We start from the raw sequence: 19,112 nt of genomic DNA on the forward strand, positions 1-19,112 counted from the left end.
ATGGAATTTTCAAGAAAACATCAAGGAAAAAAACATCAACAAGGCTTATGTTGATAGATCACCTTATATGGTTGCTTTTTACAAATATTTAGGTTTTTCACAAGCATGAGCAGAATCTCATACCGATTTTGTAGCCTTGCTGTACTACTTGCTCAGTAGAACCTAAACGTGAATGGATTTTTCTTTTTTTAAAAGATGTTTTAATCTTTTAGGAGGCCAACTTCAGACAATATTCAAAAAATTATCTCTGTGCTTATGCTTAGACGTGTTTCTAAGCATAGGCATTCATGCATCTGGTATCTGCTTGTGTAAGACAATATGCAGGGTAGGCTTTGTATGTATCTTGCAGATACCCTGCGAGTTTCTTTCCTAATATTTCCTACAGATCTTGATCTATAACTTCTTTCCTAAAATTGCTACTAACCATCTCCCCCAAAAATATAACAATAACATGCATTCAGAATTTATAGAAATATTAAATGGGAACACATCCATTAAATTTTACTGAGTTGCTCAAAGGTAATTGCTTAGGATTGAAATGGCTGAATGTTGCTGAATAAGACTGAAGGAAAAGATCTGGAGCAAATAAGTGAAACCCACGAGTCTGTCATAAAGGAAAGAAAACTTCACAAACATTGTCCTGTTAAGTATCTGTCATAACACTAATTAATGAACACACTATAGACACGTTCAGTATCACTTGAATAATTTATTTTTTTAAGTGGACAATTTAAATGTTGATGTTATTAACCATTTTGTTTTCAATTTCTTAGAGCCCTTGGCTGAGATTTCTTGCGCTAATCATAGTACATAGGGGGAACAAAAGTAGAAGGTTATTTTCCAGTGTGTCTGTGTGTCTCTGTCTCTGTGTACGTATGTGCTTTACAATTATCAAACATATATTTACACACCAACTTTACACTGAAGTCTTTCAGAAGTCTTTTCTATGGCAGGGGAAAGAATCAAGTGACCAAAGACTTAGGTCTATCTGATCCATTTGAGATTTTCCAGTACAGTCCCACAGAGGTTCTTATGCATTCAAACTTTTGCTGGAATGTTACTTCATCCAGTAGTGTTTCTTAATGAGATGAAACCTGGAGCTGAGGAATGCATCTCTTCAGTTTCCTTAACTTCACTAAACTGTAAATAATTTAAATTATTAAATCGAAATATCAAGACATTTAGTTATTGTTCATATCGCTCATCTTTAACCTTCTAATAATACATCACATTTTAAAAATAATTTAAAAACCGACAAAAAAAAGACTTTGGAGGCTATATACTACACCAATCTCCATGGCTCCTGCTTCTTGGGAAATCTGTTACAATATTAAAATTCCCAGAATGTATTTGGAGCAGGGGAACAGAATTGTCTGTTGGCAACTTTCACATTCAGCAATCCAGACACTACAACAATAATTTTTAAAATTGCCTTGTGATTTATTTATCTGTTTTAAAAAAGTAACACTAACCTACTTCTTAAATATAGTTTGGATTTTGTGAAACACCACAAGAGTTGGGAAAAAAAGATGTAAAAGAAGACTGTTTTGATGTATAAAACTCCTCACTAGTAGAAGAAACACTGACCTTAATTTGGCCTATTCATAGATTCATTTCATGTAGGTTTGCTGCATATTTGAAGCCTTAAAGAGCAGAAGGAGCTGCTAGTCAGTTTGGAAATCACAGAACGGTTGCGCACCAACAATTCCTTTAACAGGCAAGTTGTCCATGAGAAACACTAAAGTAAAGCAGAAGTGTGTACATAGTATATGCTGTGAGTCATGTGCATACCTGATGTGTGTGTATATACTGTTTCACTGTGGGTGCCAGTATTGTGAGTGCACGCCCATTTTCTACAAATCTGCGTAGTATTTTACTTAAACTCTCTGTTCTGTAGCTTCTGGTTTGAACTAGCTTTTCTCTCCAACACAACCATTCTGCTCCACACCCTGCAAACAAGTTCATCTGCCACTTCACATCAGTCAAATTTTAGGACAATTGGATGATGAATTATTTCTCACATAGAACATGATAACACTCCCACTGTAGGAAATGGAATGAAACAAATGGAATAAAAGTGCAGTGACTGTGGTGAAAAACATCTCCACAGAGTTAGGCCTCAATCTCTTTTTTTGTTTTGGTTTGGGTTTTTTTACTTGCCTTTTTTTTCCCAGAGGGGCCGGTGTGTGAGAGTGTGTGTGTGTGTGTGAGAGCGTGTGTGTTTTGGAGAGGAGGCTTTCACTCTCCAGAGCATACATTTGTGAAAAATAACGTAGGAGGTTAAGGGAGCTTAAGAGGAACTGTGTACATACATCAGATTTCCCCTTTTTGCTCCTTGGGCTACTAAGCATTGCCCCATTCTTTTCCACTAGAAGTGGAAGTAGTTAGCCCCTTTTTTATCACTTCAGGAAAACAAATTAAGCCCAAGGATTCTTAGCAGAGGCCAATATATTTGAGATTGTTCTGAATGATGACATCTGTCACTGCATCAAAGACAAATTGTATGTTACTGGTATCAGTGGCACAGGTGAAGTGGGAGTAGATCTCCTTGGTCTCCTTGTTGCGATTCAAGTCCTCAAATTGGCGTTGGATGTAGACTGCTGCCTCCTCGTACGTGTTTTGGCCTTTATATTCAGGAAAGCAGACTGTTAAGGGGATGCGTCTGATTTTTTCTGCCAGCAGATCTTTCTTATTCAAAAAAAGGATGAGGGAAGTGTTGATAAACCAATTGTTGTTGCAGATGGAATCAAAGAGACGCAAGCTTTCTGCCATTCGACTCTGCGGGAGAGGGGAAAAAAAAAGTGTCAACAATAGTGTTTCAGTATGACTGAAAGGCACACAAAATACATTGTATGTTTATCAATGAGCAAAATCTGCTTTAGAAACAACTTTCGTTTTATTTGGTGACTGTCTGTCTTACCTGGCTGTGAAATTTCAGAGATCTTAATTCACTTCTTTTGATACAATACATTTCGCCACAGACTCGCCCTTCCTTTATTTTTTAAGATATTTGGCAACTGTGGAGGAAAGTCTTAAACTGAAGATTTAGAAACAATAGGTATAACTTTGAAAAACATGGTCATGTTCAAACTCAGGTTGGCACTATAAACAGATTCTTTAAATAGAAGGGCTGAGCAGAGAGACACATTAGAAATCAATGGCCGGCTGGAATGTTCCTGCTGCGCGAGTGGCGGTACGGCCGGAGCTGTCCGTGGTACCGGGCGCCTGGGAGGCTGACTGACACCTATACATGGATGTCAGCGCTTGTAATGGTTTGAACAGAAAATATTCTAGGTTATTAAAATAAATATCACTAAAGTATTGCCAGAAGTAGATAATGAAAATATCGTAATCAGGCATTCTTGATAAGGTCAGTGTTTTCATTGTGTTACAACTTAGATCTTAATTCTTGTTAGGCTTCATTTGCACATCAGGGATATCACTATCCAACTAACTTTGGTCAGATGCTTGTCTATCATTAATTCTTTTTAAGGTGTGCACTCATATTTTCTATTTAAATGAAAATGTCTTTCAACCAAGTCATCCTATTCCTGTTTAGAGAATGTTGATGAGCGTGGCATCTTACAATTAAGCAACAAGGTTTCATTCCAGTCTTTTTCAGTACTCAGCAATAATGTTAATTAAAAAAACCTATAATTCTTAAATAAGTGGACCTTTATTCTGTCCCAGCTCAGCTATGTTCGTGTACAGCCAAAAACAGGAAAGGGATGTATTAGAAAAAAGCACTAATAAAAGTGTAGAAACAAATATTTACAAAACAAGGCACATTATAAAATTGGAAATTATATATATTCTGAAGATTTCATAGGCTTTAAGAGAGAGGTAGCATGCTGAGAATTGGAATTATTGCAGTGATTTCTGTTTAAATCCTGTAATTATTTTTTTAAAAAAACAAATTTTATATAGAAGAGTCTTTTAGTTGTGTGCCAGTTATTCTGTTCTTGAAAAGTAACATCAACTAATTTTTCAACTTGGTGATAATGCTGTTTGCTCTTTTGATCCCTGTGGGCCAGATTTTTATCAGATTCCAAAGTCTGAGTTATGCTTTTCCATCGCTCCCATCTAAGCATCTTCAGAAAGCTTAAATTTATTTTTTTTTTTATTATTTTTGGGCATCTTTAAAATCTCAGAACACTGTAAAGCATATCTCCTTCTCGTAGGGCTGATCCCATGCATAGCTCTCAAAATACTTTCCAGTAGGTAAACCAATGTGACATTAATCACAACATTAAATTCAGTATTCGTACCCACATGTCCAGATGAATTGATTTTATATGGGAAATATTTCTGTAAAGCTTTTAACTCTTACCTCAATGACAGGCCTACAGTTAATACTTAGCCTACAGCTAAAATATTAGCTGTTGTTCCTACTCACTGGGGGGGGGGGGGGTATTGTTGCTTAGGCTTTATACTACTGAAAATATTGTTGTAAGGATATGTTGGTTTATTCCAGTTTTATTTTCAACATTCTTTCCCTGTGTTTTGAGGTAACACCAAGATTTATTGCACCCTGATCACAGGATGTAAAGAAAACTTGTGTAGTCAGCTCTGTAAAGTCTGCTTGCTAATAAACCATGGATAAAACATGAAGAAAACTTTCCATGTACGGCAATATAGATGATAACTTTCTTAAAAACAATAAACAAGCTAAGTATCTATGGAAATCTTTTGCATGTTAAGTTTCCATGAAGAGATGCATATATTCAGGTGATAATTCTTTCAACTGATCCCTACAAAAGCTGTACAAAAAACATTCAGATTGCAGATTGTGAAGTCTGGAGATCTTTAATTCAATATCTTTATCCTTTTTTTCTCTTCCGACAAAGTGAATTTGCAATACTGTCCTGCTAAATTAAGAAACTAAATCCCATTCTGTTTAGAGTATCTGTTACTTTCAGAATTCTCAGATCATGAGACTGCATAAGATTTAATAAAATTTCTTCAGCTTAGTCCATCTAGCAAATTGAATTAAATTAGGCATTACTGATCAGGAAAGGGAATGATGGAAGGGAAAGGTATTGTGAATGATGGGCATCATTCACGTAGGTATATATCAGGATGCAGTTCCAAATCTTCCCAGTATTTCCCATAAAGATTGCCCTGCAAGTATTGCACTCCTTTCTATATACAATATCTTAGGTTTCTAAAAACCTTACACATAAATCATGAGTCAGCACAGTGGTCCAGGGTAAGTGAACAGAAGGGATTTGGGATATCAGAAAAGAGAGTATACTTTATTTACAAGATTATTTGCAAAATATGCATGTGTTCCATTTTCTGTCTTGTGTTCAGAGGGGATGAAAGTAATCTAGAGTCTGGGTATTTCTGTTATTAACTGAGGTATTCTGCCCAGTTTTCCTGTTTGGGAAGTCGAGGTGAGAGGATGACTTTTGTTTTTAACAGAGGTAACAGTATTTTGGGCAAATTCTCCTGAAATGTGTCTACTTGTGTCTAGTGCATCTCCCTCGACTTCACTAAAATCATGCCAAAGTGACTCGATATTTCAACTGATGAGATGAAGAAAGAATATTCACTGTTAATTATGTTAAAAGTAATATGAAAACATAATTTATTTAAAATTTAGGTCTTGTTTGGTTTTATTAGAGAATGAAAATATGTTGTATTTTTATTGCGTCAAAGGAAATCTGCAACAGATTGTTACACTAAAACAGTATCTTGAAAAAATAACCCTTTGAAAATGCATAGTTGCTGAAATACGAGCAGACTGTTTTACCTAAGCTTTTCAAATTACCTCCTATACTTTCCTCATTTTATTTGTGTTACTACTCCTTTTCGTTTGCTATGGATTCACTTGGTCAGCCCTCTGATTTTTCGAGTTCCAGGAAGGCATTAATTTGACTGATAGTTATTTTAGTGAGTAATTCTGCATTTACACTGCTTGCAGATTAAAACCACAGACTTTGGCAGTTTCTGGTAATTTCAAAAGCCTCAGGAGCACAGGGGCACCACGTGCTGGTTGGCACTGGCACAGCAGCAGCATAGAGCCATGTTGAAATTTAACTCACAAGCTTCTTAAGGCATATTGAAATATAAACAAAGTTATACAGGCCCTATATTTGGGGTTTATGTTCACTTCCTCCTTTATAAAGGAAAACATATATATGAATAATATATATGAATATATAATATGAAATATATACTCATCTGGCACTTGAGCCTATTTACATAGAGACAGATTTATAGATGTAAAAACACAGCTTTAAGAAAAATCTGAGGGAGGTTTTTTTTTTCATTTTTACAATGCAAATCCAGACACAACAGATCCCCTAAAAACACTGTAGGTCTGTTTCACGCTTTTTTTTCCTTCCCTGAATTTGTAGCTGTTAATAAAACCATACAAGAAATTTTTAGCTCAGTTGAAATGCTTTTGCTACTAATTGTCTGGAAAAAAAAAATGTTTTAGAGCTAATATAGGGTTTTGGCCAACTCTCAGAACGTTCATGCCAACAGGATATTGCATTTTAAGAGGTTTGTGTTTATTACTGTATTTTGTAGTGAATCATAATACTGTCCTGCTACTACCAAATCTACAGTTGGCATCTGTAGTCCAAGGACAAAATCAGACAGTTAAACCCTTCCATAAACTGTGAAATGTAATGAATGCATACAAGAGGACTGACAGTTTTTAATTACTGTAAATTTGGTGATTTCTCACATGATGTAAAGTAAGAATTAGTAAGCTGTTGTACCTCACATCCAAATGTCTTCTTCATTGTAATATTATTCTATTAGCTGAATATCTGAAAGTCATAAAACCCTTAATTAAAGTAAATAGAATTTCTTTAGTTAAAATGCAAATAAGTTAATTGGGAATAATTTCCAACAAAGATGCAGGCTATATTACACCAGTACAAGACTATGGTTGGATGGTGCACCTTGGGAAATTAACCCCCAAAATCCATTTTATGATTTAACTATAATAGGAAAAGTAGGACAATGTGTCACTGAATGAGGAAATGTATCAGCAAAGAAAAAACAAGTCTTCAAATAACTTTAAGATCTCACCCACATAATTATGAAAACTTTAAGGAAAGAGAAACAAGCAACACCTACTTCCATATGAAGAACAGACAACTGATTGAAGTTATTCTGATTTTTTGTTTTTTACCTATTAACATGGAGACCTGAAACACATAGTGTTCAATCTCACTTTCTGCATGGAATTATGTGACAAACAAGTAAATCCAACCCTGAGGGAATAATAGTACACATGGCAGGACAAAGCCTTTTTAAACTTTAAGTGCTGGCTTGTGACTTGTCCTGTGCAAAAGTCACATTTGAAACAGTGATGCATGAGATACTTCTCAATTTTTTTAGCTATATATGTCTTGATATATCTGAAAATCTTAAATAAGAAGCGCTATGTCCACAGTTCTGAGATGAAGTCTGACACTGAAACTGAGCCTAAAGACACGTGATGTATCCACTCATACATACACTCCTAACCTAGCCTAACAGGCTTGTTTCTGGTTCCATCAGGGTTGTAGAATTCCTGTATGTATTACAGGGAAAGTAAACTTAAGAGGGTTATGATTTATTATTATAAAAAAATAGAACTATTGTACAGCTTCCAACGGAGTTATAAAGATTTTCTATTAACATTGAGAAAAAAAATGACAGTAGGAAAAAGCATTCTTCTCTGCAGTGTCTTTTCCAGTTCAGGAGTCCTGAGGGGAGTAGTTAGCCAGGTGGTTAGAAAAAATGTGCTGCTGTAATTTCATAAATACACACAAGCTGGGGTACAAACAAGATAATGCCAATGCCTTGTCCAGACGGCCTTGCTGGGGGCTAATTGCAAATTCTTCTCTGAGCTCAAGAACAAGGAATCGGTTGCTTAAGGGAAACAACATGCTAAGGAACAGATGGCTGCTTCTGCTCTTCCAATCATTTGCAAATACAGAAACATCCCTGGTCATCCTCTGGAACAGTACAGGGGTACTTGGTAGGAAAGAGTTCCAGAACAACTAAGAGTTTTCAAAAGAGAAAACCCTGTTATCAAGATAGCAAGTAATTAGAAAAATCACTTGGTAAATGGAACCAAACTGGAATGTAGTGTCTTCTCACAGCTGTGACATTAAAGCTCTCTGGTCACAGTTGGAGGAGCTTTGAACTAAAAAAGGAAAATGAAGACAGAAACTACCACAAATAAGGGAATTAACTGCCATTTGTACTAAATACCTAAGAACCTAATCTTTCAGTCATTATTTCTCTTTTATCATTATCTTAAAACTGGTAAGTACATAGGGATTGTGAAAACCTTAACTAAACAACATAAAATTTGTCTTGTGCAAACCAGAAATAGTGATGAATAAAATTCATCTAGGAATGGTTATGTTTGCTTTCCAGAAAAGTTAGAAAAAAATGTAAATGTCAGTAAATCTTGGAAGAACCAGTTGCTACTTTCCTGTTGAGGCTTTTCCTTGTGACAGTGGCTGGCATTTAACATCAGCTGGTACCTACAAGCTATTTCACAAAATGGCATGAATGTTTTTCTGTTTCAAATGTGTTCTTTAGAGATCCACAACCTAAGACCTTCTAAAGAAAGCAGATGAAGCTAAACTGTTTGAAGAAGGGGTAGGGGGGTAAAAACATAACTGAATCTGTTGAATGTAAATATGGCTTTTTCCTTAAGGTTACTATAAAAAAAAAAAAAAAAATTGGATCCGTATTGAAATAATGACAGTCTACAAAACAAATTGAAGGGAAATACCACTGCCTGAGACAGTCGTAGCCAAAGTAATGCAGGAATTCTAACTATGTTTGAATAAATGTATAATGGGAGGCAGAAGAATTTTGCAGAAGAAAATACAGCTGCAGAAGGAAAGAAATAGCCTGAGTAAATATAAAGAGGTACTTTTTTCTTGTAAAAAGCCTGAGTACTAGTTGAAAGGTGCTTCCTGCCTAGCACTTAGAGAGGCCTGATTGAGTGCTGGATAAGAGAGACTTGCTTTAAAAGGAAAAAGACTATTGTATGATTCATGTTATGTTCAAAGAAAGACAACTCCTACAAGAATGCAAAGCATCAGGGAGCTGTGGTTCTAAATGGGTTAAGATTATGATAATTTCATGAAATGCAAAATATAATTACTTTTGTCTAAAAATCAAAAAGAAGAAGCTCTCTGTTGGAGAGAAGTAAATAGACTTAATCCAATTCTCTCTATATACGTCTCAAATAAAGAAATCAAGAACCTCACTGAGGTGTGACTAAAATGGGATAAACACCCAACCTGCATTGTCCTGTATATACCTATTTCTAGCCTTGGCATCTACCAGAAAGGACAGGGTAGCCAAAAGGAGCTTGACTAGACAGAACTGTTTTGCCTTTCCAAACCTTTTCTTTCCAATCCTAGGATCCTAATGTTTTCCTAGAAAATTAGGAGAATTCTAAAATCTCAAAATTAGAAAGATTTACATAGAAGGGTGAGTCCTGTTGTGAATTCATTGAGAAGTGTTCACAAGTCACTCAGAAGCTTAACTTATTCTAGAGGCAAAGTCATTATCCCATCACCAAAGCAGTTACATTAGTCTGCAATCACTGCAGGAATTCCTGACCAGTTATGTGGTAAACAAAATGGGAAGGAGATCAGGATAACTATTAGCAGCTATGTCAATATAGCACCTATTATATGGACATATACATGCATGTGCCATCCATTTCTATCCTTCCTACCAAAATTCCTTTCAATGTTCTGTATATATAAGAGGAATGGGAAGTGCAGAAAGGTAGAAAACTATCATAATGTGCAATGTATATACATACACTTTATGCCACCATAATAATGGGAAATTGGAAGGGGTCATAAAATAAGGTTTTATATTAGAGGAACCTTGAATCTTCTACTGTGAAATGAGCATACAGAAACAAGGCTGAGAAACGTGGTTGATATGATGAGAAGCCCTGAGAAGTCTTCCGTGATTTTGGATAGGAAGATAAGTATTTACATGATGAAGGTAAAAAAAACCAGAAGTATTAGGCATGAAGCAAGCTTGCTTCCAGTTTTTTTAAACAGATTCATCTTCAAATCAGGAGGAAAAATTATACTAGCAAATAAAATTTGTCAACTACCAAACCATTTCCTCATTGTTTTAAAGATGCCCTGTAATTGTTTATACTTACAGTTTGCATGTGAAACAGGTAGAGGAGGCACCAGTCTATATTTGCTACCTCTTTTTCAGAGAAGAAAGGGAAAATAAACTTGACAAACAGTGCTGCTGCATACTGTCTCCCTTGATGATTTCCTGTGGAGTATTACTACTGCCTTTACAGAAAACTCTGCAGATGATAACTGAATCTGGCAGTGCCAATAAGAATTACATGGGGACCTTTAGTCTTGGCTATTGTATAGGATGACAATGAAAACATTATAGATATTTTATCACATATGATCTTTGTGACTGGAAAACAATCGTAGCATTACCAAAGCTGTGGACTAAACTAGACAAAGCAGATTTAATTTGGAGTATTCAATAGATTCCTGAACATTTGTCTTTCAAAATTGATCCCTGCAAATTTTTAGGCGTGCACTGAACCAGCAAGTCACATCTGTAGCACATGATAAGTGAGGCATTGTTACGCAGTAGTTACATATGGGTGCCAATGACAGAGTGGGGTAAACCACCCTTTAATAATGTCAAAACTGTTCTATATTCCTAGATGAGGAAAAATACAGATTTGTTAATCCCAGTAAGTACAGTCTGACACCAAGCTCTGATTATACTCCAGAGAGTGCCTGAGTGAAGAAAGAAATTTGATTACATTTCCTGACAGGAGAATTAGATTTTGAGCCAGGGTATTTCCAAGCAAAGGAACGGGATAACAGGTGCTTCTGCTGGGACATAGACTAAAAAGTACCTACGGACAAGATATATGGAAAACTCTGAGAAGAACAAAGGAAAAGGTTACTGAGTTCAAGGATCAGAAAGAGTGGGGCACTCATCATTTAACAGAAATGCTAGAAGATCCAGATAAAGGCTACTCTGGTATGTCTGGCTAAGGTATTAAGGACTGTTCCACAACAAGGAAAGGGGCAGACTAAAAGTGGAGAAATAGATGTAGATGGAGTTATTTTTTGTGACTACCTATACGTATCTCCTAAGTGAGCTGAAGTACAGGAGAATTTTACTGAGAAGTCATAAAATGTGCATGTGATAGGTGCTGTATTTTCCCTTCTCATACAAAAATTAGAATTCCAGAGGAAAGTTCTAGATAAAGGTGTGTTCAGGAGAACAGAAATACAGGGCAGTCAATATTGATCCCGTATCTAATAGAACAGCAACACAGGTCAACATTGCTGGGAAGGAGTAATAAAGATAGATCAGCAAAAAAAATGCTACTGCAACTGATGCAGGCTAAAAGAAACTTAAAAGTCTCAATGGGCCAGCACATTAAAACTTACACTTACATAGACAGCATCCAGCCAGGGCAGCACTGCCAGGGGTCTAGTAAAAGTACACAAGATAAATAGCATCATGGAATATACCACTTTTCACAGGCCCCCATTTAATCATTAAAGTGAGCAGGTAGCTTGATTTTTCTCCTTAAAGGAAAGCTTGCTATGTTTTAGTTGAATAAACTAAATGCAAATTTGAATACAAATTAAGGTAATTTTTAACTTAGTTCTAAGAAGTAAATTAGCAGCATGTAACACCTATGCTTGCACAGGGGGTGGGGGAGAGGACTTTTAAACATTGTACAGTATTCCAAGCAAACTGCATATTTCTGGAGTTTACAAAAAAATCTAGTTTTAAAACATTTCATTGTTAAAATAGCATTTGTTTAAAATATCACTATTATTGAAAATATATTCAAAGTATCATGAATATTCATATTTTAATTAGAAATATCTGGATGTTTTATCCTTAGACATCTGAGTTAGATATATGATAATAGAGGCAAGCTTTTTTATTCCTGGGAACATATTTCAATTGATTTCAGTGCTTACTCATTGTTTTCAGGTGGGGTGGTGTTTCTGTGGTTTGTTTTCTTTTTTTTTTTCTTTAGATTATTTGCTTATCTCAAGGGCAAAAGGAGCACTTCAAGTACATATTCAACATAGCTGAAATGCTGCACAGTTTTATATAAAGTTGTCCAGGACTTTAGCTGCCCTCATTTGAGACCTTTAAGCTTAACATCAGCCTTTTGTATCTACGGCAGTAACTTAACGCTGCATTGACCTTCAAGGAGCAGCTGAGGAAACTGGGCCTTGGGCTGGCAAGGAGGAGGTTAAATGGTGATCCAGTAACAGCCTACAATTACTTGAAGCATAATTACAAAGCTGATAAAGCTAAACTCTTCCCAGCAGTATCTGATGAAGGAGTAAGTGACAATGAACACTACTTGTAGCTTAGGAGGTTCAGGTTAGATGTCAGGAAGACTAGCATGGTACCGGAAAGGTTTGCCTAGAAATTTTGTGAAATCACCGCCCACAGAGGTTTTCCTCACTCAACCAGCTAAAGCCATAGCTGCCCTCATTTACTGTTGGCAATAGTCCAGCTTCAGCTGGGACAATAGGATAAGTGATCTTCAGAGACCACATCCAGCCTACATTTCTATAATTCCATGAATTGTAAAAACATATGTATAGTTGAATCTATAAATGAGAAGTCAATTTTATGGATGCAGTTCTGAGCAGATTTCAAACTTTTCATCCCAAAGAAGTGAACTCAAGCATAAGAGCTGTTATTTTGATGGAAAGAGTTACACTTTACTGTCACTATCCTGTTGGTGAGGCAGGAAGAAAAGGGAATGGTCACAGAATGGAGCTGTGGTCTTTGTGTAGACCCATTTTTAATTTTTTTCTGTTCTTTCAAGCTCTTTAGACATTAGAGTAGCACTTAAGCTATTAAAATACTGCAGAAATCTGTATGAGAACTACAAGAGAGTATGCAAGTAGAAAGAAAAGTGTTTATTCACTGTTGCAGACTACTGACTAACCAACCTTTTGTATATTATACACATAACCCAAGCTGTACCTGACAGATTATGTGTGAAGAAACAGTGCCTTCCATTGCACCTTCTTTGAAAAGTGCATTTTTCTAATAGTTCAGGGGGTCAGGGAAAGGTGTTAACAGGGTAAATACTGGCTTCTGTCACCCAGGCAATGGTTTGCCATAAGTGAAACAGTATATTGCATATATAAGAGGTTATTTTTTTTTATTGAAAGAACTCCATTACTTTTTGCCATTAATATGCCACTAAAATGTACTAGTAAGCATAAAATTTTTGTGTAGCAGAATAATGTCAGGGGGACAGACTGCAAAATCCAGTGCCTGTGAATGCCCTTTCTCAGGATAAAAACCATTTGAAATCTGAAACATAAATTACAAGAGTCCAACCTGATAAACTGTGATATAAAGAAAAGAGACTTCTCAAGTAAATAGGTTTTCTTTTCAACACAATCAAGCCCAGATTTAAAACAGGACTCTGGATATTTATGAAATCTAATAGATATAAATAAGGTAAAGAATCATTTGTAACAGTTACTAGAATAAGAAAATAGAGAAAAAATCAGCAAGAATTATCACAAGTATGGAATGACTATCATGAAACAAACAAACAAACAAACAAAAAAACCCCAACAAACAAAAACCTAGTTCTTTTCAGCCTGGAAAGAGAAACAGCTGAGAGAGAGAACACAGTAGAGCTCATAAAATCATGAATGGTATGGAAATGGTGAACAGTGAATGATTTGTGCACCTTTTCTTACAAGGCAATAAGTAAGAGACATCAAATTCAGTCTTCTGACAGCAGACAAGTATTCCTTCCATGCAGCGCATAATTAAATGTAAAACTCTGTCATGAGATGTTAGAGAATAATAATAATAATAATAATAATAAAAGTCATAGAAGTATAATTGGGTTCAAAAAGCAATTAAATCAAAAGGGCACTTAGAAAGATGTTGATGTTCAGTTCAGTTATCTGGTAGGGTATGTTGCAGGAAATACCAGTTTATGCTTGATCTATTCCCCTACTCTTTTCTAAATATCCAGCTGGACACAGACTACTGCAGATACTTCCTGTGACCTAGTACAACTGTTTTGTATGTTAGGGCTGTCAGAACAGCTCATCCTTTTTGAGAAATCAGCTGTTTCATTCTCTGTTGGTGAAAATTACTACTTTACATAACACACGTAAAACTGCCACAATTCCTAGACAATTTTGCTTTTCCCATTAGACTTGTCCAGTTTAAAACAACAACAAAAAAGAAGTAGCGCATTACAAATTTCACCATCATTTGAAGCAGTGTTTCTCAACAAGAAGGTAATCAAAAGGTCTTGGAAAGTAGTGAGTAATTTGTGTTGTCCCACACTAGAGTGTATGAATAACAGGAGGATAATGATATTTTCTCTGAGACCCAGGGGGGAAAAAGAAAAAAAGGCAAGGAAGAAAACTGGCCCACATTGATGCTGAATGAATTTTCACCAGGAAAAGTTGGCCAGTAACTTCATGATTTCTCAGAAACCCTAAGACTATTTCTTAGATAGTGTGGCATCTGGAGAAATGCACATTTTGCCCTCACAGCTTAAGCAGCTGAAATTCTTGCAGGAGCACTTGCTTTCTGTTCTGTTGCATCTTTGAAAGTATTCTAGCTAAGAAGCTTACAGAGTTTGGTGCAGCTAGAGCTCTTTTGGGAAAAATGGCTACCTTCCCTTTTTACCCCATCTATGTTGCAAGATTGACGTAGCATACTTCAGGAGCAAGTGGTTATTTCAGATCTTTTTGCAACCTTGCCTGTAGTTCTAACATAGTTCTTGCCATCATACTGATCTTGGGGTTGCTTCCTACTAACCTGGAAGAAACGTAAAGGCTGTAGGGCACATAGGTCAATGTTCAGAGTCAAGAATGAGAAAGGAACAGAGAAAGAAAGGTTAAAAAATGTAAACCAACATCAAATAGAGGGTCAAAATCTGGGTCTGATCTTGGCTTTCTTTGCATAAACTGACAGGAGTACTGAGGAGTGAAAAAGCAGCATGTTTAGCAGCATGGAGAAAGAAAGAATCTTGTCTTCACTTTCAATAAAATTCTGGTTTTAAGCAGGATTACTGGAACTTAGATCAAACCGCTTTCAAGAGAGAATTTCCATGAAGTTAGAGTATTTGAAGAAGAAATGTAGCTGATAGGTACAGTTTTGGAAGGGAAGGCCTGGTAAAATCACGGCTCGAGCCTGTAACTTAGGCTAAGCAGAAAAGGCCTCTGGGAGAGTGACTCAGCTAGAATAGAGGTGGCGAGGCATGCTAGGTGTTTGGTTAAAGTGGATTTGTTGTGCCTAAAAAGTATGTAAACTAATGGTCAACTAATGACATAAAAAGACCAGGTTTTTTTGTAAATAAGATTCCTCCTTTGCACCTGCCTGGGGACTCCGTGCTGCTCCGTGCCGCCCAGACCGACACAAAGAAATGGTGGTGGGTTCTGAAAAAAAAAAAATGCTCCCGTATTTGTCATGGAAGTTCTAGCCTCTTGGGCTGCAGAGAAAGCAGTAAGAATTATTTTGGTTGACCAAGACTGCATTTAAAAACAAACACATTGTGGTCACATGATGTAAATCTCCTTGTTGATAGAAAGCACTATTGCTGAAGTTGTTCAAGAAAAAAAAAAAAAAAACAACCCAAAAAAAAAAAAACAAACCAAAAAAAAAAAACGCCAAGGAGATTAACTTTGATGTGGAAATTTGTTCAGCCTTTTGGGTGATCATTTCTTCTACTTTGTGTAGACACTCAGAATGTTCTACACACTGTTTCATCAGACCATTTTTCTCCCTTTTGTGATCTGTACTGCTCCAATGCTAGGCTCTCTCATTATGTCAGGCCTTACTTTAAGCAATTTCCATATGTGGGTGAGTGCTCACTTGGCAGAGTTCACTACACCACCATCTGAGTTATTAGACCACCTCCCTTCTTTTGACACACTTTCATTATATGGTTTACCAAATTCAACTGAAATGAGCAACTAAGTAACGATATCTTTAGTCTGTAGAATAGGTGGAAAGACTCCATTCATTAAAGGGAAAGGTTGAAAAAGTCCATTTTTTTTTTTACTATTCCAGTGCTGTAAATTTGGAATTCTAGCGATGTTACCAGAACACTGCAAAACTGAAACCACCAGAATGTGGCTCTGTATTGCACCAACAAACTGCATGACAAATCTTAAGTATCACACTGTTTTGTCCAGGCATGAAAAGTACATTTTTTCATTTATAGTCACAGTAATATATAGGAAGAAAAGTAAAATTGATAGAATATTGAGGAATTCTATCATGAAATTATCTGCAAGAAATTCAGATATCTTTTGAATTTAACTTTCTGCAGACAATTTAAAAGATCACACACATCCACCCCATTGTACATAGAAAATTTCTTGGAAAAAGTCCTCATAAGAGAAATGTAAGATAACAGTCATGTTAGTAGTACACCACCTACTAGCTGTTCTTTCAGTTCCAGTTAGCACAAAAATCTGCAGTAGATTTCTGCTTCTAACACTGTCTTAACATTAAAAACTGAGTTGAGGTTAAGATTACTCTTCAATGTTGTCGGTTTTTTTCATCACAGAGTAAGAAATTAACACAGCAGGCACTAGTGAGCAGCACAAAATATAAATATACTGAAATACACAATATGCCCTGAAGAAAGAATGAAACAAAATTAATTATATGTAGCATATATGACTGATATTTCTTAAGGTATTTCTAAAAACTAATTACAATTTCACTAAGAACCTACTTACAGAAACTTACTCCAGACTGTAACACAAGAAGGATCTAAACTGGAAGAACATCAAAATTGCAAACTTAAATGCTCAAGTGTCAAATGCTGAAATCATACTTGCCTATACTGTGTTATTCAAATAAAACACATTATAGAAACATTTTTTTCTTCAATGAACCCTGTCTCATCTTGCAAGATGGGCAATGTCATGTGCTAGTCAATATTTTTCTTTATTGTCACAACTCAATTTATAGACTCATACTTTACTATTTATGAACAGCTCAAAAGACAGAATTACTAGTTTCTTCTCAAGCTTATAATTATTGTATCTGAATATTTCATTGGCTACATTTGTTCTCACAGCATGTGGTCAGATCAAGAGGTACTGTTAAAAGCAACTTATAAATAGGTAATGGTACAATCTATACAATGAGAAATTATAGTTAGAAGAAACCCAGTAATTCTAGACACCCAATTCTAGAGTCTTTTTTTTTTCAGTACAGGTATTTATTTAACAAAGTTTCATAGGTTTTTCAAGCTATCATTGATATCTGGCATAATTCTGAGTAATCATACCTAATACAAATCAAATCACAGGATCTCAAATTATGTTCCTTTGAGAAAAATGAGGAATATGTGATTACATACAAAAGTTCTCACTTAGGAAATGGATTTCCAACCAAAAAGGAACATGGAGCAATGCCAGGACCTAGCACAGTTATTCAGAATAGCATTCGGCTGCTTAAGCCATATGAACTAGCTGCTTAAGCCATATGAACTTTCTGTATTGTCCTATAACCCTATGTTCCATTTGTTTCACATGTTCCTCCTCTGCAACAGATCATGGCAGTATTCCTAAAATTGACAGTCTTATTTATTATTTAAGCCCTCATTAATCACAGAAAAAACATAATATTCACTGAATGAGGCAGAAAATCCATGGAAAACCATCATCGCTATAAAGCCTGAATCAAAATACACAGAAACAAGACATTCAAAATGACGTTACACCAACAATATTCTCCCATTTACTAACTTGATTGTTTGATTTCACCAGATCACTTAAACATCACTCCATCCTCATCCTCCACCCACGCTGCTTCATGATCTAAGCTTGCTCCCAACTTTCTCACTCTCCCAGTTCTGTTTCCTCCTCAGACTTGTCCATTCCAAATAAGAAACAGTGCTTATATGCTTTTGTACCAGTCGAGGCTGATCAGATCTCCCTTCTGATAGTCTGTACTGTTCCTATTTGCACAGGAATTTGCACAGTTCAAGTTAATTCAAATTTGCAAAGGAATGAGAAAATAAAAACATATAGACAAGGGTTGCACCAAATTTTAAGGAGATCTTGTTAAAATTGTCAGATTTTCATTATTCTTCTTTTTTAATTATGGGTGAAAATATTTTTTTCCTTGCATATGAACCTTTAAAAAAGCCCATCATAAATTATACCATTTGCAGAATGGCCCCATTATTGTCTTCTCAGCTTTCTCATCTCTATAACTGGTACGGTAAGACTCTTGAGTCATTTTGGTGTAAGTGTGTGTATGCGTATCAGCATCTGATGAAGGATCTTGGCTGTAGCTACTTCTAAAATCCTACTGTACTATTCTAAAATTACTTCTCTCCTAAATTGTGGAAAAGTTCCTGTGGTGCTTTAAACTTAGAATTCACAGTGCTAGAAGACAAGGCTGTTCCTTTTATATATCCATTTCCAAATTTTATGATTCATTATATATGTGAGTATTGTGTGAATGTATATATGAATATACTTATTTTTAATTGCCATCTAATACTTCTAAATGAAAGTGATAACTGAGATCAAGAGGGATGTCAGATGCCCCAAAACTAATGGAGTTATACAGGGTGAGGGCCTGTTCACAAGGAAGTGTCTCACGGGTGTCTCTTGCTCTCAGGAGTCAAGAAAACCAGCACTTTTAGTGTATTTATTAAAAAAAAAAAAAAAAAATTGTCCTGTTGCATGGATTGTTAGTTGTGGGATCACAAGAGGAATTACAGTCACATTATAGAAAACACTGTTAGAGTAATAACAATTTGGGTAGCAAACAGAGGAGAATAGGGGAGAAAAAAGGAAGCTGTTTGAGCAGCTGGTCTTTTCTGCTGTTACACAATTACAAGTCATACTAAGAGTTTTTTTCAGCTTACCCAATGCTAATAACGATGTAGTAATCCTAGCAGCCTGCCTGATGTCTTTTCCAGCAAATCAGTTTTTAGTGTTGTCTCTGTAAAATAACTGCTGTTTGGTTGGTGAGCTCTTAATAGATCTTGGACTGAATCAAGAAAGAGACATTCTGAGAATGACATACCAGAGGCAGAAAGGGTAAAACTAAGTTACTAGCTTTTG

The 19,112-nt window shown here is 35.9% G+C and overlaps 1 protein-coding gene across 1 annotated transcript in view; it reads right to left on the minus strand.

The window, feature by feature from the left end:
• Window positions 1-694: 694 nt before the first annotated feature.
• Window positions 695-19,112, minus strand: part of GNAZ (guanine nucleotide binding protein (G protein), alpha z polypeptide) — a 43,489-nt gene continuing 25,071 nt past the window's right edge. Inside the window, exon 2 of the mRNA XM_008947792.1 lies at window positions 695-2,778. Coding sequence (XP_008946040.1) covers window positions 2,434-2,778 — 345 coding nt within the window. The 3' untranslated portion in view covers window positions 695-2,433. The remainder of the gene's footprint in view (window positions 2,779-19,112) is intronic.

Source organism: Merops nubicus, unplaced genomic scaffold (genome assembly GCF_000691845.1).
Source record: "Merops nubicus isolate BGI_N331 unplaced genomic scaffold, ASM69184v1 scaffold23019, whole genome shotgun sequence".
Classification (NCBI taxonomy): Eukaryota; Metazoa; Chordata; class Aves; order Coraciiformes; family Meropidae; genus Merops; species Merops nubicus.